The following is a 24266-nucleotide window of genomic DNA, read 5'->3' on the forward strand; positions in this document are numbered from 1 at the left end:
CGGGTGTCATTATACACCAGTCATTGAAAGTGGGCATGCAGGTACAGCAGGCGGTGAAAAAGGCGAATGGTATGCTGGCATTTATAGCAAGAGGATTCGAGTACAGGAGCAGGGAGGTACTACTGCAGTTGTACAAGGCCTTGGTGAGACGACACCTGGAGTATTGTGTGCAGTTTTGGTCCCCTAATCTGAGGAAAGACATCCTTGCCATAGAGGGAGTACGAAGAAGGTTCACCAGATTGATTCCTGGGATGGCAGGACTTTCATATGAAGAAAGACTGGATGAACTGGGCTTGTACTCGTTGGAATTTAGAAGATTGAGGGGGGATCTGATTGAAACGTATAAAATCCTAAAGGGATTGGACAGGCTAGATGCAGGAAGATTGTTCCCGATGTTGGGGAAGTCCAGAACAAGGGGTCACAGTTTGAGGATAAAGGGGAAGCCTTTTAGGACCGAGATTAGGAAAAGCTTCTTCACACAGAGAGTGGTGAATCTGTGGAATTCTCTGCCACAGGAAACAGTTGAGGCCAGTTCATTGGCTATATTTAAAAGGGAGTTAGATATGGCCCTTGTGGCTACGGGGATCAGGGGGTATGGAGGGAAGGCTGGGGCGGGGTTCTGAGTTGGATGATCAGCCATGATCATAATAAATGGCGGTGCAGGCTCGAAGGGCCGAATGGCCTACTCCTGCACCTATTTTCTATGTTTCTATGTATCACTTACCGGAATCGGGACGGTGCCGAGCACACTGATGATGGTGTGTTAGGCTGAGTCGTCGCAGGTTGGGGTGGTGGGACACTGGGGTGTCATCTCGTCATCGTCTGTTTCCATTAGGGCAGGGAGGTCATTTTCTATCTCTGCCCGCCTCGATGTCGAAGGTTGTGGTTCGTCATCTGCTGTGGCTGATGTGGAAGGCTTGCTTGACTGCTGAGCCTCGCGCATTTTTCTATCACACAGTACTTTGTAAGGACTCAAACCATCTTGCAAATATCCCCTAAACCTACATACCCTTTCAAAATTAAAGTTGTACTTATCATTGCAGTGAAAATCTCATGCAGTTGCTTCACGTTCAGTTCTGTACTGCATTCGGTTTCGATTGTTATCGTTTTTCTTCCAATTGCATCAGCTCTTCATCTATCAGATCTTGATCATGGGATGCCAAAATCTCTTCAACATCATCTTCGTCAGCTTCCACAAGCCAAACTCACTTTGTCCTTACTTCGTTCACCACGATCGAAACGCTTAATTATGTCTAGTTTTACGCTAAGTGTAACACCCTGATGAGCTCTTTTAGGCTTTTCCAATACCTTAGAACTCATCTTGCAAACGGCTGCTCACAGGCACGTGTTTGAGCAATGCCGGCGAGAATGCTGTTCCGAATCCGGGGAGAGCGGCTGCTCGGGGCGCGCGCTGCCTTTTATCGTGTGCTGATTTTTTATCACGCGCTTCTTTTTTTTTCATAATAGTGAAAACACCTTCTGAAAGTGAAAACGGTACTAAGGTAGGTCTTTCGTAACAGTGAGGTTTCGTAAAGCGAACGTTCGAAAAGCGGGGGACACACCTGTATATGGGAGGATGTGCGTAGGTCCAGAGTTCCCCGGGTCCTAAAGTCCACCTGCACTGAGACAGGGGAGGGATTCTGAAATCCGAAAAATTCTGAATTCTGAAATGCAACTGGCCCCAAAGATTTCAGATAAGGGATTGTGGACCTGTATCACCAGACTTAAGGTCAGCTTCTATTCAGCTGTTATCGGACTATTGGATGATTCCCTAGTACAATAGGATGGACTCTTGACCTCACAATCTATCTCCTCTTGACCTTGCACCTTATTGTCTACCTGCACTGCACATTCTCTGAACTGTGACACTACATACCACTTTGTGTTTTTGTATTACCTTGTACTGCAGTACCTCAATGCACTGTTTTTTACTGTGCCTCAGTAACTGTGACACTAATTTACCAAATCCCGATTTCTTTACGATATGCCGTAAATCCCAGTTCTTCAGAATCAGCACCAGGTGTGTTATCTCTGACATGCAGTACTGTGCAAAAGTTTTTCGCACATTTAGCGGGGTTAGCTAAGACTTGCCACAGTACTGTTTTCATCAGCATAGAGCAGAGAGTGAGTTTGCAAATCTGGTGGGAGCAAGGGGTGTTGGGAATGGCGAGGGTGTAGCGCCACGGGAGGGGCTTGGGACAACTGGCAGAGGAGTTCTGGGGTGGGGTTTTGGTATGGGTGCAGACACACCCAGCTCTGAGATGCCAAACAAGGTCATTTGATTGCAAACAATTGGTTTATTGATTATTACATGCTGTCTCTGGTGCTTCCTGCTCCCATCCCCATTTCCCTACAATGATTCCCTTCTCCCTGCCCCTTTTCCACTCCCAGTCCACAGTAGAGACCCATATCAGAATCAGGTTTATCATCACTCATGTGTCTTGAAATTTGTTTTTTTTTGCAACAGCAGTACAGTGCAATACATAAAATTACTACAGTACTGTGCAAAAATCTTGGGCACCATTGAGATATATAATATGTGCCTAAGGCTTGTGTGAAATTTGTTTTGTGGCAGCAGTACAGTGCAATACGTAAAAATTACTACAAATTTTAAAAAAAATAGTGCAAAAAGAGGTTGTGCTCATGGACTGTTCTGAAATCTGATTGTGGAGGGGAAGTTTTGTCCTAGTTTTAGGCAAATTGGAATGGAATAGTTGAGATATGTTAGGGTGAGTGTGGTTATGCCTTCTGATTCAAGAGCCTGATGGGTGAGAGTTATTAACCGTTTGGCCGTACAACTGTCTCCAGTAAGGTGGTCCAGATTGGGTCTCTGATACGAAGTTCCTTGAAGCATTTACCAAATGAAAGGTGCCAATGTGAATCAAAGTTATTGTTCTTTGCTAGATATGCTTGTGCAGACGTCACTGGATGTTACTTCAGAGGACAAGGCGCGTCCCGCTGATCCCGACCATTGTTTTCAAGCAGCAACTTCGGTCACAGCCCATGAGGTACGTTACAGAAGCAAGCACAGTCAGTCAGCTCAGGCACAGGCCCTTTGGCCCGTCAGGTCCATGCAGGCTGCTTGGAGAACTGCGTGCAGGTTGGGATGTCATTTAGCTAGAGAAGATGAAGAAAAGATTCACAGGAATGTTGCTTGGACTGGAGGGCTTAAGCAGTAGGTTGGAATTGTTCCCTGGAGCGAATTTATATGGGTTTATAGAGTTATGAAAAGCATAGATAGGATAAATAGTTATATTCTTCCTTCCAGGGTTCATTAGTTTGTTACGTGCTGTGTCCGATGACATAGGCAATCATGGTCTTTCCGTGACCGTAATGGTTCTTGGCAAGTTCTACAGAAATGGTTTGTCGTTGCCTTTTCAGGGCAGTGTCATTACAAGACGGGTGACCCCAGCCATTATCAATACTCTTCAGAGATTGTCTGCCAGGCATCAGTGGTCGCATCACCAGGACTTGTGATCTGCACCAGCTGCTCCCATGGCTTCACATGACTTGAATTGGGTGGTTAAGCAGATGCTACACCTTGGCCAAGGGTGACCTGCAGGCCAGCAGAGGGAAGGAGCTCCTTACACTTCCTTTGGTAGAGATGTATCTCCCCCCAAGGTAGGGTAGGGGAAGCTGAAACTGGAGGACATAGGTTTAAGGGTGGTGAATCTGTGGAATTCATTGCCATGGACAGCTGTGGAGGCCAAGTCATTGGGTATATTTGAAATGGAAGTTGACAGGTTCTTGATTAGTCAGGGTGTCAAAGGTTACAGGGAGAAGGCAGGAGAATGGGGTTGAGAGGGATAATAAATCAGCCATGATGGAATGGTGGAGCAGACTTGATGGGCCAAATGGCCTAATTCTGCTGCTGTGTCTTGGTGTCACTACACATTCCGGCGTTAACATTGCATGCTCACAATGTTCAGCAGAACAACAAGCACAGCACAGCACACTACCCCACACCCCTTTCCTCCCTGCTATAGACAAAACGCACACCTCCAATCTCAGGACAGGCCGCCTGCAGGCCTCCAGAGTTATTTGCTGCGGTAATGCTGTGCGGAGCTCTGTTGTGATGCTATTCCTGTGCCTCCACAGCAATGTCCGTCGCCACGGCCTGTACAAGAAGGTGCTGCTCGGTTTGGTGCTCTCTGCGCCACTTGCTGCTGGCACTGTGTGGTATGTGTCTGACACGCAGGACCGCAGAAGGATGAGGATTCTGATGGAAGGTGTTGGTCGCTTCTACAGGTAAATAGCGAGTCGTGGCGTCCCCCTGCGATTTATTGCTTTTGGCCCAGTTCTCTCCATGGGTGTCTTCTGGTGAATCTGCTTCCTGCTGGTCTCTCAGTTGTTTCTCCGAAGCCATCCTGTTCTCACAAGCTGGGACAGAGAACATTCTCGAGCTTTAGACTCAACTATAGATTTTTTTTTACTCTACTTACTTTTTATATATTTTTTTTACTGTAATTCAGTTTTTCTCTTGATTATCATGTATTAAACTGTACTGCTGCCGCAAAGTTAACAAATTTCACGACAGTGCCGGTGATTTTAAACCTAATTCTGATGTCATGGTTACACTCAGTAGATAAGCTGATATGATATTTGAGGACTGGATCTTCCTGTGGGATGAATTTATTTCTAAAACTCAAAATTAATGTTCACAGTTATATATGTATCCAGACATAATACGGAGGAGCAGAAACAGGCTATTCAATCATGCTGTTATTCCTGTCAAACCCTTTCTCTTGCTGCCTTCTTGCAACTTTTGACGCCCTGCCTACCAACTTCCACTTTAAATATACCCAATGACTTTGCTTCCAAAGCCATTTGTAGCAATGAATTCCAGAAATTCGTTACCCTCTGGCTAAAGAAATTCCTCCTTGCCTCTGTTCTAAAGGATGTCCTTCTATCTTGAGGCTGTGCCCTCTGGTCCTAGACTCCCCCACTGTTGGAAACATCTCTCTACGTTCACTCTGTCTAGGCCTTTCAATATTTGATAGGTTTTAATGAGATCTGCCACCTCCGCCATTCTTCTAAAATTCAGTGAGTACAGACCCAGAGCCATCAAATGCTCCTCATACCTTAACCCTTTCATTCCTGGGATAATTTTCATGAACATCCTCTGGACCCTCTCCAATGCCAAATGTGACTTCTTAGATAGGGGGCCGAAAACTGCTCACAATACTCCAAAAGTGGTCTGATCAATGCCTTATAAAGCCACATCTAATCTGTTGTGAAAAAAAAATACTACTTATAACGATGATTAGTGAGGCACAGAGAGGTCTGTATTTACTGACAAGTACTGTTATTGTTTAAACTAACAAGTATGTGAATTCATGCACTAAATACCTTGTGCACACCCGCTAAGTATCCCTGACTCTCCTGAATAATCAAAGGTATTACCCGGGCAAAGGAGTTTATGCTGGCGAGGCGTTCCTCGTGGTCCCAATTCACTTGCCACGTGTTTAATACAGGGTTACTTACGCTTGTATCTGTGATGGTTATTCTTCAAAGTTACCGCTACCAGCACACACAAAGTGTCCGGTTTTATATCCATTCCTTATCAGACCAAATATCGCATTCCAACATAATTGGCCACAGGTCTTGTGTCTGTCCTTTAACACCTTGTTACTGGCTCTGGTCCAAGCCAGCATCAGTTTATTGCCCTCTTCCCATCAAGTGACAGTTGATAATTTATGGCTGTTTGTTCTCAATCAGCAATGAGCTCGAATCACTTCAGGCAGGCATCAACCCCAACATTCACACACCTACATGTTATAGCCAACCAAAGAACATCTCACAAATAACTTCTTATTTGGAAGCGATCTCCAGTCCAGTAGATTACCTGAAGTATTACTGTGTTTTCTTTAAAACATTGATCAAACCCAGCATGTCAAGTTCACAAAATAACGAATAGAGTGTCTTCACAAAATGGCAGCTTCCATCCCCAAGCATGCGGCAAGAACAAAGACAATTCGTCTGTCTGCTTCCTCTGTTCTTGATTCATTTGAATTCCCTGATTTGTAGATTGTCATTCTTTCTGGCCAACACTGTCCTCCGTAAAGTCATTGAATTATACAGTGTGAAAAATGATTCTTTGGCCTATCTTGTGCTCTGGTATTATTCTCCCCGTATTCCCAACTATCCTGGGCCCAACATATTGGTGCAATTATAAGAAGGCACAACAGCGGCTATATTTTATTAGGGGTTTGAGAAGAGTTGGTATATTACTAAAGACTCTAGCAAATTTCTACAGATGTACTGTGGAGAGCACTCTGACTGGTTGCATTACCGTCTGCTATGGAGGGGCCACTGCACAGGACTGTAAAAATCTTCAGAAAATTGTAAACTCAGTCAGCTCCATCATGGGCGCTAGCCTCTGCAGCATCAAGGACACCTTAAAAAGACGGCATCTTTCATAAAGGACCCCCATCACCCAGGACATGCCCTCTTCTCATTGCTACCATCAGGGAGGAGATACAGGAGCCTGAAGACACACAACCAACGATTCAGAAACAGCTTCTTCCCCTCCGCCATCAGATTTCTGAATGGACAATTGAAGCATTAACACTACCCCACTGTTTTTACTTCCTCTCTTTTTACACTACTTAATTTTATCCCCATATGCAACCCTGAGATTTATTTTCTTGTGGGCATACTCAATAAGTAATAACCATAACAGAATCAATGAAATACTGCCCAACTTGAGCATTCAGTCAGAATACAGAAGACAACAAAATGAAAGAAATAATAATAATATATGAGTAAGCAATAAATATCAAGAACATGAGATGAAGAACCCTTGAAAGTGGTTGTAGGAACGTTTCAGTAATGGGGCAAGTGAAGTTGAGTGACATTATCCCCTTTGATTCAAATGCGTCATTTATGTCAGTGACCAACACAATCCGAGGGTGTGTTGGGTGCAGTCCGCAAGTGTTGCTACAATTCCGGCAGTGACATAGCATGTCCACATCTCACTAGCCCTAATCTTTATTTGTTTGGAATGTGGAAGGAAACCCACGCTGTCACGTGGAGGATGTACAAACTCCTTGCAAACATAAGTGTGAATTTTACCCGATCGCTGGCGCAGTAAAGTGTTACACTAACTGCTATGCTAACGTGCAGCCCCAGTCCACACATCTATGAGATGTGAGAGTAACATGGAGCATTAAGAGGAGATGCATGCCGTCACGGAGGGTCCGTGTGGCGGACAGCACCCAGAGGTCAGAGTCGCTGGAGTGGTGAGGTTGCACCACTGCTCTGCCCAAACGCCTGCCAGTTCTTCCTTTTCTAGTGCTGAAGTTTTATAACGCATTGGTCAGACCACACTTGGAATATTATGAACAATTTGGGCCCCTTATCTAAGGAAGGATGTGCTGGCATTGGAGTGGATCCAGAGGAGGTTTATGAGAATGATCCTGGGAGTGAAAGACTTAACATAGGAGGAGTGTTTGATGGTCCTGGGCTGTACTCACTGGAATTTAGAAGATTGAGAGGGGATCTCTTTGAAGCCTATCAAATATTGAAAGGCCTATATATAGTGGACATGGAAAGGATGCTTCAAATGATGGGAGAGTCCAGGACAAGGGCACAGTCTCAGAATAGAAGGGTCCATGTAGAACAGAGAAGAGAGATTTCTTTATCCAGAGGGTGGTGAATCTGTGGTATTCACTGTCACAGACAGCTGTGGAGGCCAATGCACTGGGTATATTTAAAGCGATGGTTGATAGGTTAACATACCGTGGAGCAGTACTGCACAGTCCAGGGCTTTCAGCCCATGATGTTGTGTCAGCCACTTAACCTACTCTAAGATCAATACAACCTTTCCCTCCCAAATAGCCATCCATTTTTCTAAAATCCATGAACCCGTGGTTCCATATTAGTCAGGCAGTGAAAGGTTACGCGGAGAAGGCAGGAGAACGGGGCTGAGAGGGAAAATAATTCAGCTATTATCATCTGGCAGAACAGACTTGATGGGCTGAATGGCCTAATTCAGCTCCTATGTCTTGTAGTTTTATGGACTCCCCTAGTGGAGATGAGTCATACAGATTATTTGATCCAAGGTGAGAGTTGTTCAAGTAAAATTGTTAGCCACCGTGTGCAATTTTAGCTGCCCTGTAGGATATTGTTATCAAATATGCAGAATAATTGGTGCGAATGCTTGAGCAAAGTTTTCATCTCACTGGTCTATTCTTGTTTATCCAGATCTATTCACATTGGGACAAAAATTTCTATAGATTACTGGTGGACCATTAACGTTAAACTACGTGGAGTAGATGAGGTAAGCTTTAGCTTTATCAATATTGGTATTGGTTTATTAATGTCACCTGTAATGAAATGCAGTGAAAAGCATATGTTTATGACCTATCCAGGCAGATGATGCCATATGTAGTTATATTAGGGAGGACAAGAGGAAAACATGATAGTGAGTACAATGAACGCTGAGGAGTAAGTGTTTGGACAGTGGGAGGAAGCCGGAGCAGTACGGGCAGATCGTACAAACTTTCTTACAAAGGAAGCTGAGATTGAACTCCAGCTTCCGATGTCCCAAGCTGTAATAACGTCGCTCTGACAGCTACTCTACGTGGTGCCGTTTGGCCTCCACAGCCGTCTGTGGCAATCAGTTCCACTGACTGGTTGGATTTTACGAAATTTAACGGAAAGGGTAAGATGGTTCTGGCCCAAATGCGTGCAGATGGAGCATCTTTGTCGGCAAAGCTTGTTTCTTTGCTGTATGGCTTCAATGCCAGAATTAGGTGTATGATCACTAACGTATACTGTTAAATTTGTTATGCGGCAGCAGTGCTCTGCTTACATAAGTGATGATTAGCTGTAAAAATAAGAAATATAAAAAAAAAATCTAAGTTCAAAGTAAGTTTATTATCGAAGTACATGTATGTCACAATATACAACCCTGGGATTCATTCTCTTGTGGGCATACTCAATAAATCGATAAAATAATAACCATAATAGAATCAATGAAAGACTGCATAACTTGGGTGTTCAACCAGAATGCAGAGGACAATGAACTGTGCAAATATAAAATAAAATAATGATAATAAGTAAGTAATAAAATAGAGAACGTGAGATGAAGAGTCCTTGGAGGTGGGTCCCTGGGCTGTGGGAACATTTCAATGATGGGGCAAGTGAGGTTGAGTGAAGTTACCCCCTTTGGTTCACGAACAAAAGAGCAAAATAGCGAGGTAGTGTTCATGGAGTGTTCAGAAATCTGAGGGTGAGGGAGAAGACACTGTTCGTAAAAGGTTGAGTGTGAGCCTTCAGGTGCCTGCACCTAATAGCAGCAATGAGAAGGCGACGTTTTCTGGGCGATGAGGGTCCTTAATGACGGATGCTCACTTCACAAGGCATCACCTTTTGAAGATGTCCTCGATGATGCATTAGCAGGTCATCCCATCGATATTTGTGTGTAAATTGGAATAAAAGAGGTGATTGTAAGAGTCAGTGAAGGCCACCACAGTACTGTAGCAATTAGTGTGACGCTATTACAACTTGGAGTGTTCCAGAGTTCAACTCCTGCACGCTCTGTAAGGAGTCACCGTACTTCCTTCCTGCAGAATGTGTGCGTTTTCCCCAGGTCCTTCGGTTTCCTCCCATGGTCCAAAGGTGTGCAGGGTAGGTTAATTAGCCATTGTGAATTGTCCTGTGGTTGGGTTAGGGTTAACTGGGTTTGTTGGAGATTGCGGGGGCAGTGTGGCTTGAAAGGCCAGAAGGGCCTACTCCATGCTGTATTGCTAAATAAGTAAATGAATTAAGATGCAAGGGTCAGTTATCCATGTTGTGCTCTTGGGTCCTGCCAGGATAGTCCGGACTTTGTTGCTGCTATGTCTGCCTGTCACCAGCGAGCTGCGGACCTCATTGTGGAAGGCGCCATTAAGAATGCTGGTCTGTACATCAAGCTGGGACAGGGTCTGTGCTCCTTCAATCACCTGCTGCCTCCAGAGTACATCAGTTCCCTGCGTGTCCTCGAGGACAAGGCCATCAACAGGAGGTACATGGAGGTATGTCTGCTCCTTTCTTGTCAGTTTAGTACTGGCTGCCCTTTGGAAGCTGTGATCACAGTAGTGACTTCAAAACCTCTGATCACTTACGGCTCACGTAAGGATCAGCTTTATTTTTCACACGTGACCGAGGAATTGCTGGACTGTGGGGATACTGCACAGTTAGGTGGGCTGCCCAGAGTTGACTTCAAGGCCCTGTCTGTCTGAGTGGACAGGAACAATCCCATTATTTTGGAGTGCTGCAGAACTATCCCAATATCCAACCCAACAGCACATGAGACTAGTGGATGTGGGTATGGTCTCTTTTTAAAAATTAAAGATTTATGAAGATTAGCTTTATTTGTCATGGGTACAGTGAAATGTATTATGTGCATCAACAACCAACACAATTGGAGGATTGTATTGGGGACAGGGAGCAAGTATTGCTGTGTTTCTGCTGTCAACGTAGCATGCCCTCAACTTAATGACCTGTATGTTTGTGGAAAGTGGGAGGAAACTGGAACACCCAGGGGAAACCTGTGCGGTCATGGGTCGCTGGTGCTGTAAATCTTTACGCTAACCAGGAAGCTGTGTCCCCAGCGGCGATGTCAGGTCTTTTGGTGACTAAATCTGCTCTTTCAGTTGTGCATCAAGCTCCCACCTCATGCATACAGCTTCCCTGCCCTGTTATTCTATGTTAAGCCATCAGAAGTGATGAACGCCAACTCAAGCTCATGAGTGTGGGCCCTGAATGGATTAAGTCTGACTCCATGACCATTCTCTGCTTGGGATTTGAACTGGACTCAGTTTTATTTATTTATTCATTTCTGGTGTGACTCTGTGTCAGGACCTTCTGCAGTCTGGTCAGAGACCCAAGACACTGCAGATACTGGAATCTGGAGCAAGAATACAAAATTCTGGAAGAACCCGATGGGTCGGGCGGCATCTAAAGATGAATCTCAGGGTAGTATGTAAGTGGCATATACAGACTTTGATAATTAATTTTCTTTGAATCTGTGCAGGGAAGTGGGTGGTTGACGTCTTGGTTTGAGGCCATTCATCTGGACTCGGTCTCTGACCCCCTTGAGCACTGACCTTCTGTAGTCTGGGATGACAGTCTATCCCCATGCAGCGTTATCTGTCCTCGCACCAGAAAGAGAGGATGGCTCTTCCACTCTACCACATTCTTGCAGTAGGTGGTTGTAATGGGGCATCATGGTAGTGTAACATAGAAATGTAGAAAACCTACAGCACAATACAGGCCCTTTGGCCCACAAAGTTGTGCTGAACATGTCCCAACCTTAGAAATTACTAGGCTTACCTATAGCCCTCTATTTTTCTAAGCTCCATGTACCTATCCAAAAGTCTCTTAAAAGACCCTATTGTATCCACCTCCACCACCGTTGCTGGCAGCCCATTCCACACACTTGCCACTCTCTGAGTAAAAAAAACTTACCCCTGACATCTCCTCTGTACCTGCTCCCTAGCACCTTAAATCTGTGTCCTCTTGTGGCAACCATTTCAGCCCTGGGAGAAAGCCTCTGACTATCCACATGATCAATGCCTCTTATTATCTTGAACACCTCTATCAGCTCACCTCTCATCCTCCGTCACTCCAAGGAGAAAAGACTGAGTTCACTCAACCTATTCTCATAAGGCATGCTCCCCAATCCAGACAACATCCTTGTAAATCTCCTCTGCACCCTTTCTATGGCTTCCACATCCTTGCTGTAGTGAGGTGACCAGAACTGAGCACAGTACTCCAAGTGGGGTCTGACCAGGGTCCTATATAGCTGCAACATTACCTCTCGGCTCCTAAATTCAATTCCACAATTGATGAAGGCCAATACACCGTATGCCTTCTTAACCACAGAGTCAACCTGCGCAGCTGCCTTGAGCACCCTATGGACTCGGACCCCAAGATCCCTCTGATCCTCTATATTGCTAAGAGTCTTACCATTAATACTATATTCTGCCATCGTATTTGACCTACTAAAATGAACCACTTCACACTTACCTGGGTTGAACTCCATCTGCCACTTCTCAGTGTAGTGCTTAGTGCTACCTATGGCTTTACAGTGCCAATGATCACTGATCGGGTTTTGATTCCCAGTGCTGTCTGTAATGAGTTTGTACATTTGTCCCATGACATCGTGGGTTTCCTCCGGGTGCTCCAATTTACTCCCACATTCCCAAAGATGTGTGGGTTAGGGGTGAGTAAGTTGTGGGCATGCTACGTTGGTACCAGAAGCATAACAGCATGACAACAGTTGCGGGCTGCCCTCAGGACAATCCTAGGACCGTGTTGGTCATTGACACAAGCAATGCATTTCACTCTATGTTTCAATGTTTTGAAGTACATGTAACAAATAAAGCTAATCTTTAAATCCTTGTGTAAAGTTTAGTTTAACCTTCTCTCTCTCTCTTTCTCTGTCTGTCTCTCTCTCTCTGATGTTGGCAGATCGATTCCTTGTTCCTTGAAGATTTTCAAACCACCCCAGACAAAATGTTCAAACACTTCGACCCAGAGCCGTTTGCAGCTGCCAGCCTTTCTCAAGTCCACAAGGCCGAACTCCATGACGGGACTGCTGTGGCAGTTAAAGTAAGTCCCTCCCTCCCCCACTGTACCTACCTGAATGTTAATGCCAAAAAAAAACAAACGCTACTGACTTCAGGTGAGAACAGAGAACGTCCAGGGTGGGGTGAGCTTCTGATTGTACTGGCTGCTTTACCAAGGCAGTGGAAAGTGGAGAGGAGGCCGGATTTCGTGATGTGCTGACCTGTGTTCACAACTCTCTGCAGTTTCTTGTGCACACAGTTGTTATTTTTAGCCATGATGAATCTGGATAGGATACTTTCACTGGTGCATCTTTAATAATTGGCAATATCAAGTGCTTTTCCTCACCGCAGCCCCGAGGGAATTCTGTGACATTGGCAATTCTGTTTTTTGGAGGACACTTTAAAACCACAGCCCGTTTCCCCTGGCAAGTGAGAGAAAAGAACCCACAATACTATACTGATGAGGAACAGGGGATTTCTTCCAGTGCCCTGTCTAATGTCCAGGAACAACCTGCTCTGTTTTGTGTTCTAAATAATGAAGTACCAAACTAAACAAATTGCTGCTTGGGCTCCTAATAAATCTCTACCTTTTACTTTAAACTTATCCCATCTAGTTCTTGCTTCCCCCACCCCCCCCACCTCTGACTGTACATTCACCCGATCTATACCCCTAATGATTTTATAAACCTCTATGAAGTCCCCTCTCATTTTCCTAGACTCCAGTGAATAAAGTCCCAGCATGTTCAACCTCTCTCTAACTCACTTTGAGTTCTATTTCATTAGGAGTCTGAGGAGATTTGCTATGTCACCAAAGATTGAAGCAAATTTCTACAGATGTACAGTGGAGAGCATTCTGACTGGCTGCACCACTGTCTGATATGGAAGGGCCACTGCACAGGATCAGACAAAGCTGCAGAAAGTTGTAAACTCAGCCAGCTCCGTCATGGACACCAGCCTCCCCAGTATCGAGGACATCTTCAAAAGGCAATACCTCATAAAAGGCTTCATCCGTCGTTAAGTACCCCCATCACCCAGGACATGGTCTCTTCTCATTGCTACTATCGAGGAGGTGGTACGGGAGTCTGAAGACACGCACTCAAAGTTCAGGAACAGCTTCTTCCTCTCTGCCATCAGATTTCTGAATGGTCCATGAACACTACCTCACTATTTTGCTCCCTTCTTGCACAGCATATTTATTTTTACATATTTCTCATTGTATCTTATCATTTGTTACGTATTGCACTGTACTACTGTCACAAAACAACAAATTTCATGACATACGTCAATAATAATGAACCTGGTCCTGGTTCTGACATCCTCGTAAATCTTTTCTGCGCTCCTCAGTTCTGCACAATCTATTACCTCTCGACTCTGAGGTGACTTTCATACCAGAAACCTGCGTGCTTCATTTGCTACTTGCATCACCACTCTGTTCAGCTGCAAGATGGCGATAGTAAAATGTTCATCACAGGCAAAGCTCTCCCCACCACTGAGCACATCTGCATGGAACACTGTCACAGGAAAGCAGCTTCCATCATCGGGGCATCCAGACCATGCTCTCTTCTCACTGCTGCCATCAGGAAGGAAGGAAAGGACCCTCAATTCCCATGCCACCAGGTTCAGGAACAGTTATTGCACCTTAACTTTCAGACTCTTGAGCCAGAGGGGATTAACTTTACTCAACTTCACTGACTCCAATACTGAACTGATTCTACAACCTCTGGACTCACTTTTAAGGACTAAAACTTTATCCCTTATTTATTTATTTTTTTAAAATTATTTTCATGGTTCTTTTCCTTTTTGTATTTGCACAGCCTGTTGTATTTTGCACATTGGTTGTTTGTCTGTTTCTGTCATGTTTATTTTTCATTGATTGTATTGTGCTTTTTTGTGTTTACTATTGTAGCTCCTTCACTGGGCTCGTAAGCAAACTTGGCTTGTTAGCCAGCTCTGTTGATAGCCACGTGACTCAGCAGTAAGAATGCTGAGTCTTTCATAAACAATATTTGTAGAATCGGTGTTATCTGGAGTTCAACCAAACAGGAACATAGTGATATTCCGATTTTAAAAAAAACAGCTCAATTTGAGTGAATGCTGTGTAAATATTGCCCATACACAATTGTTGGTTGGCAAGAAATAACATATTATACACCGCATAAAATATAAGTATATTCACAAATTTCACCTTTATGGAAGAGTTAGTAGGAAAGAGGAAAAAGACGGGCTCATTACAGTTAAACAAATCCAATGTGTGCATAAAGTTGGAGCCCATCCTGGAGTTGTCTCGTGTTGGACCCGCGGTCTGCGTGAAAGCACACACCACATTCCAAACTTCACTTGAAATCCATCTCAAGCAAACAGGCTCTCTCTCATGAGTATTGGCCCTTCCTCCTTGGAGCCATTCATTTGCATAACGCACTTCATGCAATGGGGGTGCTCCTTCCCACGGCATCCTCAGGTATCTTCTCTCCTGTCCTCTCCCAGCTCCCTCCAAAAGACCTGTGAACCAGACTACTGTCCACCACCACACCTTGTCCTCCCTGCTCTCTTTAGAACATTCTTCCAATCCCATCCAGATTGGCTAACATAACATTCCTAAATTGAACGACATGGTGCATTATTAGAAGAACATAGAACATAGAATAGTACAGCACAGTACAGGCTCTTCAGCCCACAATGTTGTGCCGACCCTTAAACCCTACCTCCCATATAACCCCCCACCTTAAATTCCTCCATATACCTGTCTAGTAGTCTCTTAAACTTCACTAGTGTATCTGCCTCCACCACTGACTCAGGCAGTGCATTCCACGCACCAACCACTCTCTGAGTAAAAAACCTTCCTCTAATATCCCCCTTGAACTTCCCACCCCTTACCTTAAAGCCATGTCCTCTTGTACTGAACTGTGGTGCCCTGGGGAAGAGGCGCTGGCTGTCCACTCTATCTATTCCTCTTAATATCTTGTATACCTCTATCATGTTTCCTCTCATCCTCCCCCTTTCCAAAGATTAAAGCCCTAGCTCCCTTAATCTCTGATCATAATGCATACTCTCTAAAGCAGGCAGCATCCAGGTAAATCTCCTCTGTACCCTTTCCAATGCTTCCACATCCTTTCTATAGTGAGGCAACCAGAACTGGACACAGTACTCCAAGTGTGGCCTAACCAGAGTTTTACAGAGCTGCATCATTACCCCGCAACTCTTAAACTCTATCCCTCGACTTATGAAAGCTAACACCCCATAAGCTTTCTCAACTACCCTATCTACCTGTGAGGCAACTTTCAGGGATTTGTGGACATGTACCCCCAGATCCCTCTGCTCCTCCACACTACCAAGTATCCTGCCATTTACTTTGTACTCTACCTTGGAGTTTGTCCTTCCAAAGTGTACCACCCCACACTTCTCTGGATTGAACTCCATCTGCCCCTTCTCAGCCCACTTCTGCATCCTATCAATGTCTCTGTGCAATCTTCGACAATCCTCTACACTATCCACAACACCACCAACCTTTGTGACGTCTGCAAACTTGCCAACCCACCCTTCTACCCCCACATCCAGCTCGTTAATAAAAATCACGAAAAGTAGAGGTCCCAGAACAGATCCTTATGGGACACCACTAGTCACAACCCTCCAATCCGAATTACTCCCTCCACCATGATCCTCTGCCTTCTGCAGACAAGCCAATTCTGAATCCACCTGGCCAAACTTCCCTGGATCCCATGCCTTCTGACCTAATGAATAAGCCTACCGTGTGGAACCTTGTCAAATGCCTTACTAAAATCCATATAGATCACATCCACTGCACTACCCTCATCTATATGCCTGGTCATCTCCTCAAAGAACTCTATCAGGCTTGTTAGACACGATCTGCCCTTCACAAAGCCATGCTGACTGTCCCTGATCAGACCATGATTCTCTAAATGCTCATAAATCCTATCTCTAAGAATCTTTTCCAACAGCTTTCCCACCACAGACGTAAGACTCACTGGTCTATGATTACCCGGACTGTCCCTACTACCTTTTTTGAACAAGGGGACAACATACGCCTCCCTCCAATCCGCCGGTCCCATTCCCGTGGACAACGAGGACATGAAGATCCTAGTCAGAGGCTCAGCAATCTCTTCCCTCACCTCGTGGAGCAGCCTGGGGAATATTCCGTCAGGTCCCGGGGACTTATCCGTCCTAGTGTTTTTTAACAACTCCAACACCTCCTCTCCCTTAATATCAACATGCTCCAGAACATCAACCTCACTCATATTGTCCCCACCGTCACCAAGTTCCCTCTCATTGGTAAATACCGAAGAGAAGTATTCATTGAGGACCTTGCTCACTTCCACAGCCTCCAGGCACATCTTCCCACCTTTATCTCTAATCGGTCCTATCTTCACTCCTGTCATCCTTTTGTGCTTCACATAATTGAAGAATGCCTTGGGGTTTTCCTTTACCCTACTTGCCAAGGCCTTCTCATGCCCCCTTCTTGCTCTCCTCAGCCCCTTCTTAAGCTCCTTTCTTGCTTCCCTATATTCCTCAATAGACCCATCTGATCCTTGCTTCCTAAACCTCATGTATGCTGCCTTCTTCCACCTGACTAGAATTTCCACCTCACTTGTCACCCATGGTTCCTTCACCCTACCATTCTTTATCTTCCTCACCGGGACAAATTTATCCCTAACATCCTGCAAGAGATCCCTAAACATCGACCACATGTCCATTGTACATTTCCCTGCAAAAACATCCCAATTCACACCCGCAAGTTCTAGCCTTACAGCCTCATAATTTGTCCTTCCCCAATTTTCCTGTGCTCTCTGATTCTATCCTTTTCCATGATAATCCTAAAGGCCAGGGAGCGGTGGTCACTGCCCCCCAGATGCTCACCCACTGAGAGATCTGTGACCCGACCTGGTTCGTTACCTAATACTAGATCTAATATGGCATTCCCCCAGTCGGCATGTCAACATATTGTGACAGGAATCCGTCCTGGACACACTTCACAAACTCTGCCCCATCTAAACCATTGGAACTAATCAGGTGCCAATCAATATTAAGGAAGTTAAGTCACCCATGATAACAACCCTGTTATTTTTGCACCTTTCCAAAATCTGCCTCCCAATCTGCTCCTCGGTATCTCTGCTGCTACCAGGGGGCCTATAGAATACTCCCTATAGAGTAACTGCTCCCTTCCTGTTCCTGACCCCCCCCCCCCATCCCTTTTAAAGCACTGAAATCCTGGAATATTGAGAATCCATTCCTGCCCCTGGTGCCAGCCAAGTCTCTGTAATAGCCACTACATCATAATTCCATGTATGTATCCAAGCTCTCAGTTCATCACCTTTGTTCCTGATGCTTCTTGCATTGAGGTACACACACTTCAGCCCTTCTACCTGACTACCTTTACAACCTTTATTCTGCTTCTCTTTCCTCAAAACCTCTTTATATGTTTGACCTGGCTTTACTCCATGCACTATACTTGCAGTTCTCGCATGACCTTTATCCTCCTCCACCTCAGTATCTGCTCTAACACTCCGGTTCCCCTCCCCCTGCAAATCTAGTTTATACCCCCCGGAGCAGCACTAGCAAACCTTCCTGCAAGGATGTTAGTCCCCCTCCAGTTCAGATGTAACCCGTCCCGTTGGAACAGGTCCCACCTTCCCTGGAACAAGGCCCAATTGTTCAGAAGCATAAAGCCCTCCCTCCTGCACCAACTCCTTAGCCACATATTTAGCTGCAGTATCTTCCTATTTCTAGCTCACTAGCACGTGGTACGGGTAGCAATCCTGAGATTGCAACCCTGGAGGTCCTGTCCTTCAACTTTGCACCTGACTCCCTAAACTCTCTTTGCAGGACCTCCTCCTTCTTCCTATACACGTCATTAGTCTCTACATGGACCATGACATCTGACTTCTCACCCTCCTTCCTGAGAATACCGAGAACTCGATCTGAGATATCTCAGACCCTGACACCAGTGAGGCAATAGACCATCCGGGATTCTCGATCTCTCCCACAGAACCTCCTATCTGTTCCCCGAACTATCGAATCCCCTATCACTACTACTCTCCTCTTTTCCCTCCTTCCCTTCTGAGCTGAGGGTCCCGTCTCGGTGCCAGAGACACGACCACTACAACTTGTCCCTGGTAGGTCGTCCCCACCAACAGTATCCAAAACGGTATACTTATTGTTGATTGCAATGGCCACAGGGGTGCTCTGATCTTTCTGTCTATTCCCCTTCCCTCTCCTGACAGTCACCCAGCTACCTGTCTCCTGACTTTTAGGGGTGACCATCTCCCTGTAACTCCTGTTTATTTCTGCCTCTGCCTCCCGAATGATCCGAAGTTCATCCAGCTCCAGCTCCAGTTCCCTAACTCAGTTTGTCAGGAGCTGCAACTGGATGCACCTTTTGCAGGTGTAGTCATCAGAGACAATTGTTCTCACCCTGACTTCCCACATACTGCAAATGGAGCATTCGACTGCCCTAACTGCTGCCTCCATTACCTACTCCTAAGTTAATTAGAGTTATTAAAGGAACTTACCGGGCCTTACCTCACTGGGAGCAGGCTCGTCCTCAGCCTCCGCTCACCGAAGCCTTCCTACTCTGTCTCCCACTACTCTGTCGCCCGCTCGTTAATCTGCTCGCTTTTTAAACTCTCCCGCTGTCTCACAGGCCGACTTTCACGCGCTTGCGCAGTCGTGCCCTGTTCAAGCTGCTGAAGAAAGGACTGCCCCTTCTCAATCTGTTCGCTTTCTAAAGCATCTTATTAAGCACCTCCAGTACCCAGGGCATGCCCTTTTCTCACTGTTACCATCAGGTAGGAGATGCAGAAGCCTGAAGGCACACACTCAGTGATTCAGGAACAGTTTCTGCCCCCTCTGCCATCCAATTCCTAAATGGACATTGAACCCATGAACACTACCTCACTTTTTTTTAATATACAGTATTTCTGTTTTTGCACTTTTTTTAATCTATTCAATATATGTAATTGATTTACTTGTCTATCTATTATTATATTTTATTTTATTTATTAGTAGCAGTTTTTTCTTTGCTAGATTATGTATTGCATTGAACTTAAATGGACACTACCTCACTGTTTTTAATATACAGTATTTCTGTTTTTTGCATGTTTTTTAATCTATTCAATATACATATACTGTAATTTATTTATTATTTTTATTTTATTTATTTTTTCCTCTTCTTATGTATTGTATTGAACTGCTGCTGCTGTTAACAAATTTCACGTCACATGCCGGTGATAATAAACCTGATTCTGATTCTTATCTCTAACCAAAACCAAAACATTCTACCAGCAGGACTCACTGCTTTTGCAGAAAACTGCTGAAGTGAAATACCTACAGCATAGCGGTATTAATCTTAACCAGGGTATTACACTCTGAATGCCTGCAAGAAAATTAATCTCGGTAGTATATGGTGAATTCCTGAGAATTCAAAGTAAGTTTTCTATCAAAGTATGTATATATCACCATATACAACCCTGAGATTCATTTTCCTGTGGTCATACTCAATAAATCCAATAACCATAATAGAATCAATAGAATCCTCCTGTTTCAGATTCAGTTTATTGATCTACGGGACCGGTTTGATGGAGATATTTTGACCCTGGAGTTCCTTTTGACCATAATTCAGCTAATGCACCCCAAGTTTGCTTTCAGCTGGGTCTTGCAGGTGAGTGTTACCTTTGCTAACTGAATGCTGAACATATCATTATACATATTCGATGCCAGATTTTTTCAGATAGTGCTTACGATGGTATCAGCTTGTTGTTTAAAGAAACAAATTGTCAGAAACTCAAGAGATTCTGCAGATGCTGGAAATCCAGAGCAACACACACAAAATGCAGGGCAGGCAGCATCTATGGAGTGGTATAAAGAGTCGACATTTCGGGCCAAGAACCCTATCAGGACTGGAAGGGAAGGGGTTGGAAGTCAGAATAAGGTGGGGGAGGGGAAGGAGAACAGGCTGGAAGGTGACAGGTGAAGCCAGGTGGGTCGGGGAGAGTGGAAATGAATTGAGAAGTTGGGAGGTGATAGGTGGAGAAGGTAAAAGGTTGGAGAAGAAAGAATCTGATGAGAAAGGAGAGCGCACCGTGGCAGAAGGAGGAGGAGGAGGGGTACCGGGCGAGAGGATAGGTGGGTGAGGAGAAGAAAAGAGGTAAGAAGGGGGCCAGAGTGGAGAATGGCAGAAGAGGGAAGGGGTGGGGGAAACAGTTATTGAACATTGGAGAAATCAATGTTTATATCATCAGATTAGAGGCTACCCAGACAGAATATGATGTGTGCTCCACCACTATCACTTAGAGTGGCCTCATTATGACAGCAGGAGGTCATGGATCCACGGGTCAGAATGAGAATGAGGATTGGAAGTAAAATGGTTGGCCATGGGGTAAAACTCCCTGAAATTATTTTTTATTGCATAATTTATGTTAATCAATAATCTGCAGTTCAGATTTCTGCTTGAGTGGTAAAAACAATAACTGATGGAAAGCAAAGTTCCAGTCACCCGAAAGTAATAGCAGAATGGACGGTCCTATCACAGTATGTCTCAAGTGACTCAGTGATCACAGAGTCCATGTATGTGCTGTGTTTGTCGTGTTCACAGGACCTGAAGGGAACCTTGGCCCAGGAGCTGGACTTTGAGAATGAAGGCCGTAATGCGGAGCGCTGTGCACAAGATCTCAGTCACTTCAAATTTATCGTCATTCCCAAGGTGTACTGGGAGCAGACCAGTAAGGTGAGCTCTGTGGAGGTTAGGGGAATGTAGAATGTATCTGGACTGTGCTGAAACAGCTCTCTTTACCAGTAGTTCAACTTCAGCTTTATTGTCATCTGACTACATACATACAATGGGATGAAACGACATTCCTCCGGACTATCGTGCACCCACAAAACATGTATCATGCACAGTACATAAAACAAAATATTACCATAAACTAGTTAGTAGAATATAATGTAGTGTGCAACACAGGTGAGCAGTGAACAGCTCGCTGCCCTAGTGACATGACCTCAGTGGTGGCAGGGTATTCATTAGTTTCTCAGCCTGAAGGAAGAAGCTGTTACCCAGTCTGGCAGTCCTAGTCCTGATGTTCCTGTATTTCTTTCCTGATGGTAGTGGGTCAGAGAAATTGTGGGATGAGTGGCAGGGATCCTCAACAATGTTTTGAGCCCTTTGTCTGCAACAGTCCCAGTAAAAGTCTCAAATGAGAGGGAGGGAGACCTGGTGATCCTCTTGGTGGTTTTTACTTCCAATAAGATTAAAACAGGACTGTTATCAATGATGTGAATTTTCACATTCCAAGACTTTCAGGCAGTGAATTCCAGACCTTTAATGCTTTACAAATATTTCTTCTTGACCTGTTTTCCCAGTCTCCCCCTTCGACTCCTCTGACACATTCTTAACATTTCCCATAAAACTGCTATTTTATCCTGTGTTGAGGGAAATGGGCCCTTCTTTGCCCTGTGTGGACCCCTCTATTAAGTCTTCCCCAGTATCAATGGAAGCAATCCTTTCCATAGTTATACCTCCTGATGAATGGTTTTCAGTCTAAAATGCTAGCTCACTTTCTGTACCCACAGAGTTACCTTGATCTCGGAGTAATTCCATCCTGACAGGAAGGGCCTCGGCCTGAAATGTCATCTGTCCATTTCCCTTCATAGATGCTGCCTGACCTGCTGAGTTCCTTCAGTGCTTTGTGCATGTTGTGTTTCAGTAATTTGTTTACATTTCAGATTTCAAGCATCAGCTGTTGTAGACATAGTTGCTTGATCTATAGTAACTCTCCGATTCTGACAACACTCTCATGCATCTCCTCTACAGCATGTTGTGCAGTGATATCCATGTAATGTGTAGACCTCTGTTATTCCAATCCCACTCCCCGGTCAGTATAGACAAGTATCCCTTAACCCCTCTTGCCCATCAGACCTTCTTTCCAGGATCTGTCAAGATCCTGATCGTAGTCTTATACAGCATGAAACAGGCCCTTCGGCCTAATTCATCCGTACTCACCAGGGTGTCTACCTGAGCTAGTTCCATTTGCCCTTGAATGGACTAAATCTTTCCTGTGCAAATGTCTTTCAAACATAGTAACTTTACCCATCTCTACCCCTTCCATATCCTCACCAGTATGTGTGAAAGCATTGCTCTGAAATCCCAATAGACAATAGGTGCAGGAGTAGGCCATTCAGCCCTTCAAGCCAGCACCGCCATTCACTGTGATCATGGCTGATCATCCACAATCAGTACCCTTTTCCTGCCTTCTCCCCATATCCCTTGACTCCGCTATCTTTAAGAGCTCTATCTAACTCTTTCTTGAAAGAATCCAGGGAATTGGCCTCCACTGCCCTCTGAGGCAGAGCATTCCACAGATCCACAGCCCTCTGTGTGAAAAAGTTTTTCCTCAACTCTGTTCTAAATGGTCTACCCCTTAAACTGTGGCCTCTGGTTCTGGACTTCCCCAACATCGGGAGCATGTTTCCTGCCTCTAGCGTGTCCAATCCCTTAATAATCTTGTATGTTTCAATAAGATCCCCTCTCATCCTTCTAAATTCCAGTGTATACAAGCCCAGTCGCTCCAATCTTTCAACATATGACAGTCCCGCCATCCCGGGAATTAACCTCGTGAACCTGTGCTGCACTCCCTCGATAGTTAGAATGTCCTTCCTCAAATTTGGAGACCAAAACTATACACAGTACTCCAGGTGTGGTCTCACCAGGGCCCTAGACAACTGCAAATCTTTAAATCTTCAAATCCCCTTTAAATCTTTCCCCTCTCACCTTCAACATTTGCTCTCTGGTTGGACTCCCTGACCCTGGGAAAAAGACTGTGACTGTCCATCCTACCTATGCCCTCATCATTTTATAAACCCTTGGAAGAAATAGTGTGCATTCACCCTATCTTCAGAATACCCTTAATGATTTTGTACACCTCTGTAAGATCATCTCTCAGCCTCCTACTCCAAGGAATAATATCCCACCAGCCATTGTTCCCTCTAATTTGTTTTTACACTTGTATGGCAAGAAAATTTTACATGGCCTAAAAACTGCACCACACTTTTTTTGTAGTATGCATACTATGAATATTTGGAGTAAAAATTGAAGAATCACATACTTCATTTATTAATTGAATATAATGAAATACAGTACCATAATGAAAATCATTCTCATTTCATACGCTTTTTCTAGTTGTGTCAAATTCTAGCTGTGTGGCAACAAAGGCTAAGTGCGTGGGAGCATTTCAGTTGCTACGTGGCTGTGTACCCATGCAGCTTAGAAGGAAGAGAGCCACCAACATTCTTGTAAACTTTTCTGCACTCTTTCCCGTTCTGTGAGACCTTTCTCACAGCTGGGCGACCAAAACTGAACTTAGTAGTCTGTGTAGTCTCACCAACGTCCTGTCCAATCACAGCACCAGCTCCCAACTTTTATACTCGTGACCTGACTGATGAAGGCCAATGTGCCAAAAGCCACCTTGTTTTCAGTGAACGATGTAGTTGTACTCCTAGGTGTGCTACAATACTTCCCAGGATCCTGCCTTTCACTGTGAATGACTTCCCAAAATGCAGCATGTCACAGTACTCCTAAAAGTCAAGCACTATGTGGGAGGAGAAGGTTAGATTGATCGTGAAGTAGGTTAAAAGTCAGATGAAGGGCCTGTGTTTAGCCTTTTATCTGTCAACTAATAGCCCGGCTAACTTTTACTTTGAAAT

The 24266-nt window shown here is 44.7% G+C and overlaps 1 protein-coding gene across 3 annotated transcripts in view; it reads left to right on the plus strand.

The window, feature by feature from the left end:
- The window catches only part of adck5 (aarF domain containing kinase 5), a 126102-nt gene that overhangs the window by 42114 nt on the left and 59722 nt on the right, over positions 1-24266 (plus strand). For all 3 annotated transcript variants that reach the window (XM_063044657.1, XM_063044658.1, XM_063044656.1), the window contains exons 2-8: positions 2905-3008; positions 4099-4248; positions 8206-8281; positions 9819-10019; positions 12460-12600; positions 20116-20229; positions 21163-21294. In XM_063044657.1, coding sequence (XP_062900727.1) covers positions 2905-3008; positions 4099-4248; positions 8206-8281; positions 9819-10019; positions 12460-12600; positions 20116-20229; positions 21163-21294 — 918 coding nt within the window. The remainder of the gene's footprint in view (positions 1-2904; positions 3009-4098; positions 4249-8205; positions 8282-9818; positions 10020-12459; positions 12601-20115; positions 20230-21162; positions 21295-24266) is intronic.

Source organism: Mobula hypostoma, chromosome 3 (assembly GCF_963921235.1).
Source record: "Mobula hypostoma chromosome 3, sMobHyp1.1, whole genome shotgun sequence".
Taxonomy (NCBI): Eukaryota; Metazoa; Chordata; class Chondrichthyes; order Myliobatiformes; family Myliobatidae; genus Mobula; species Mobula hypostoma.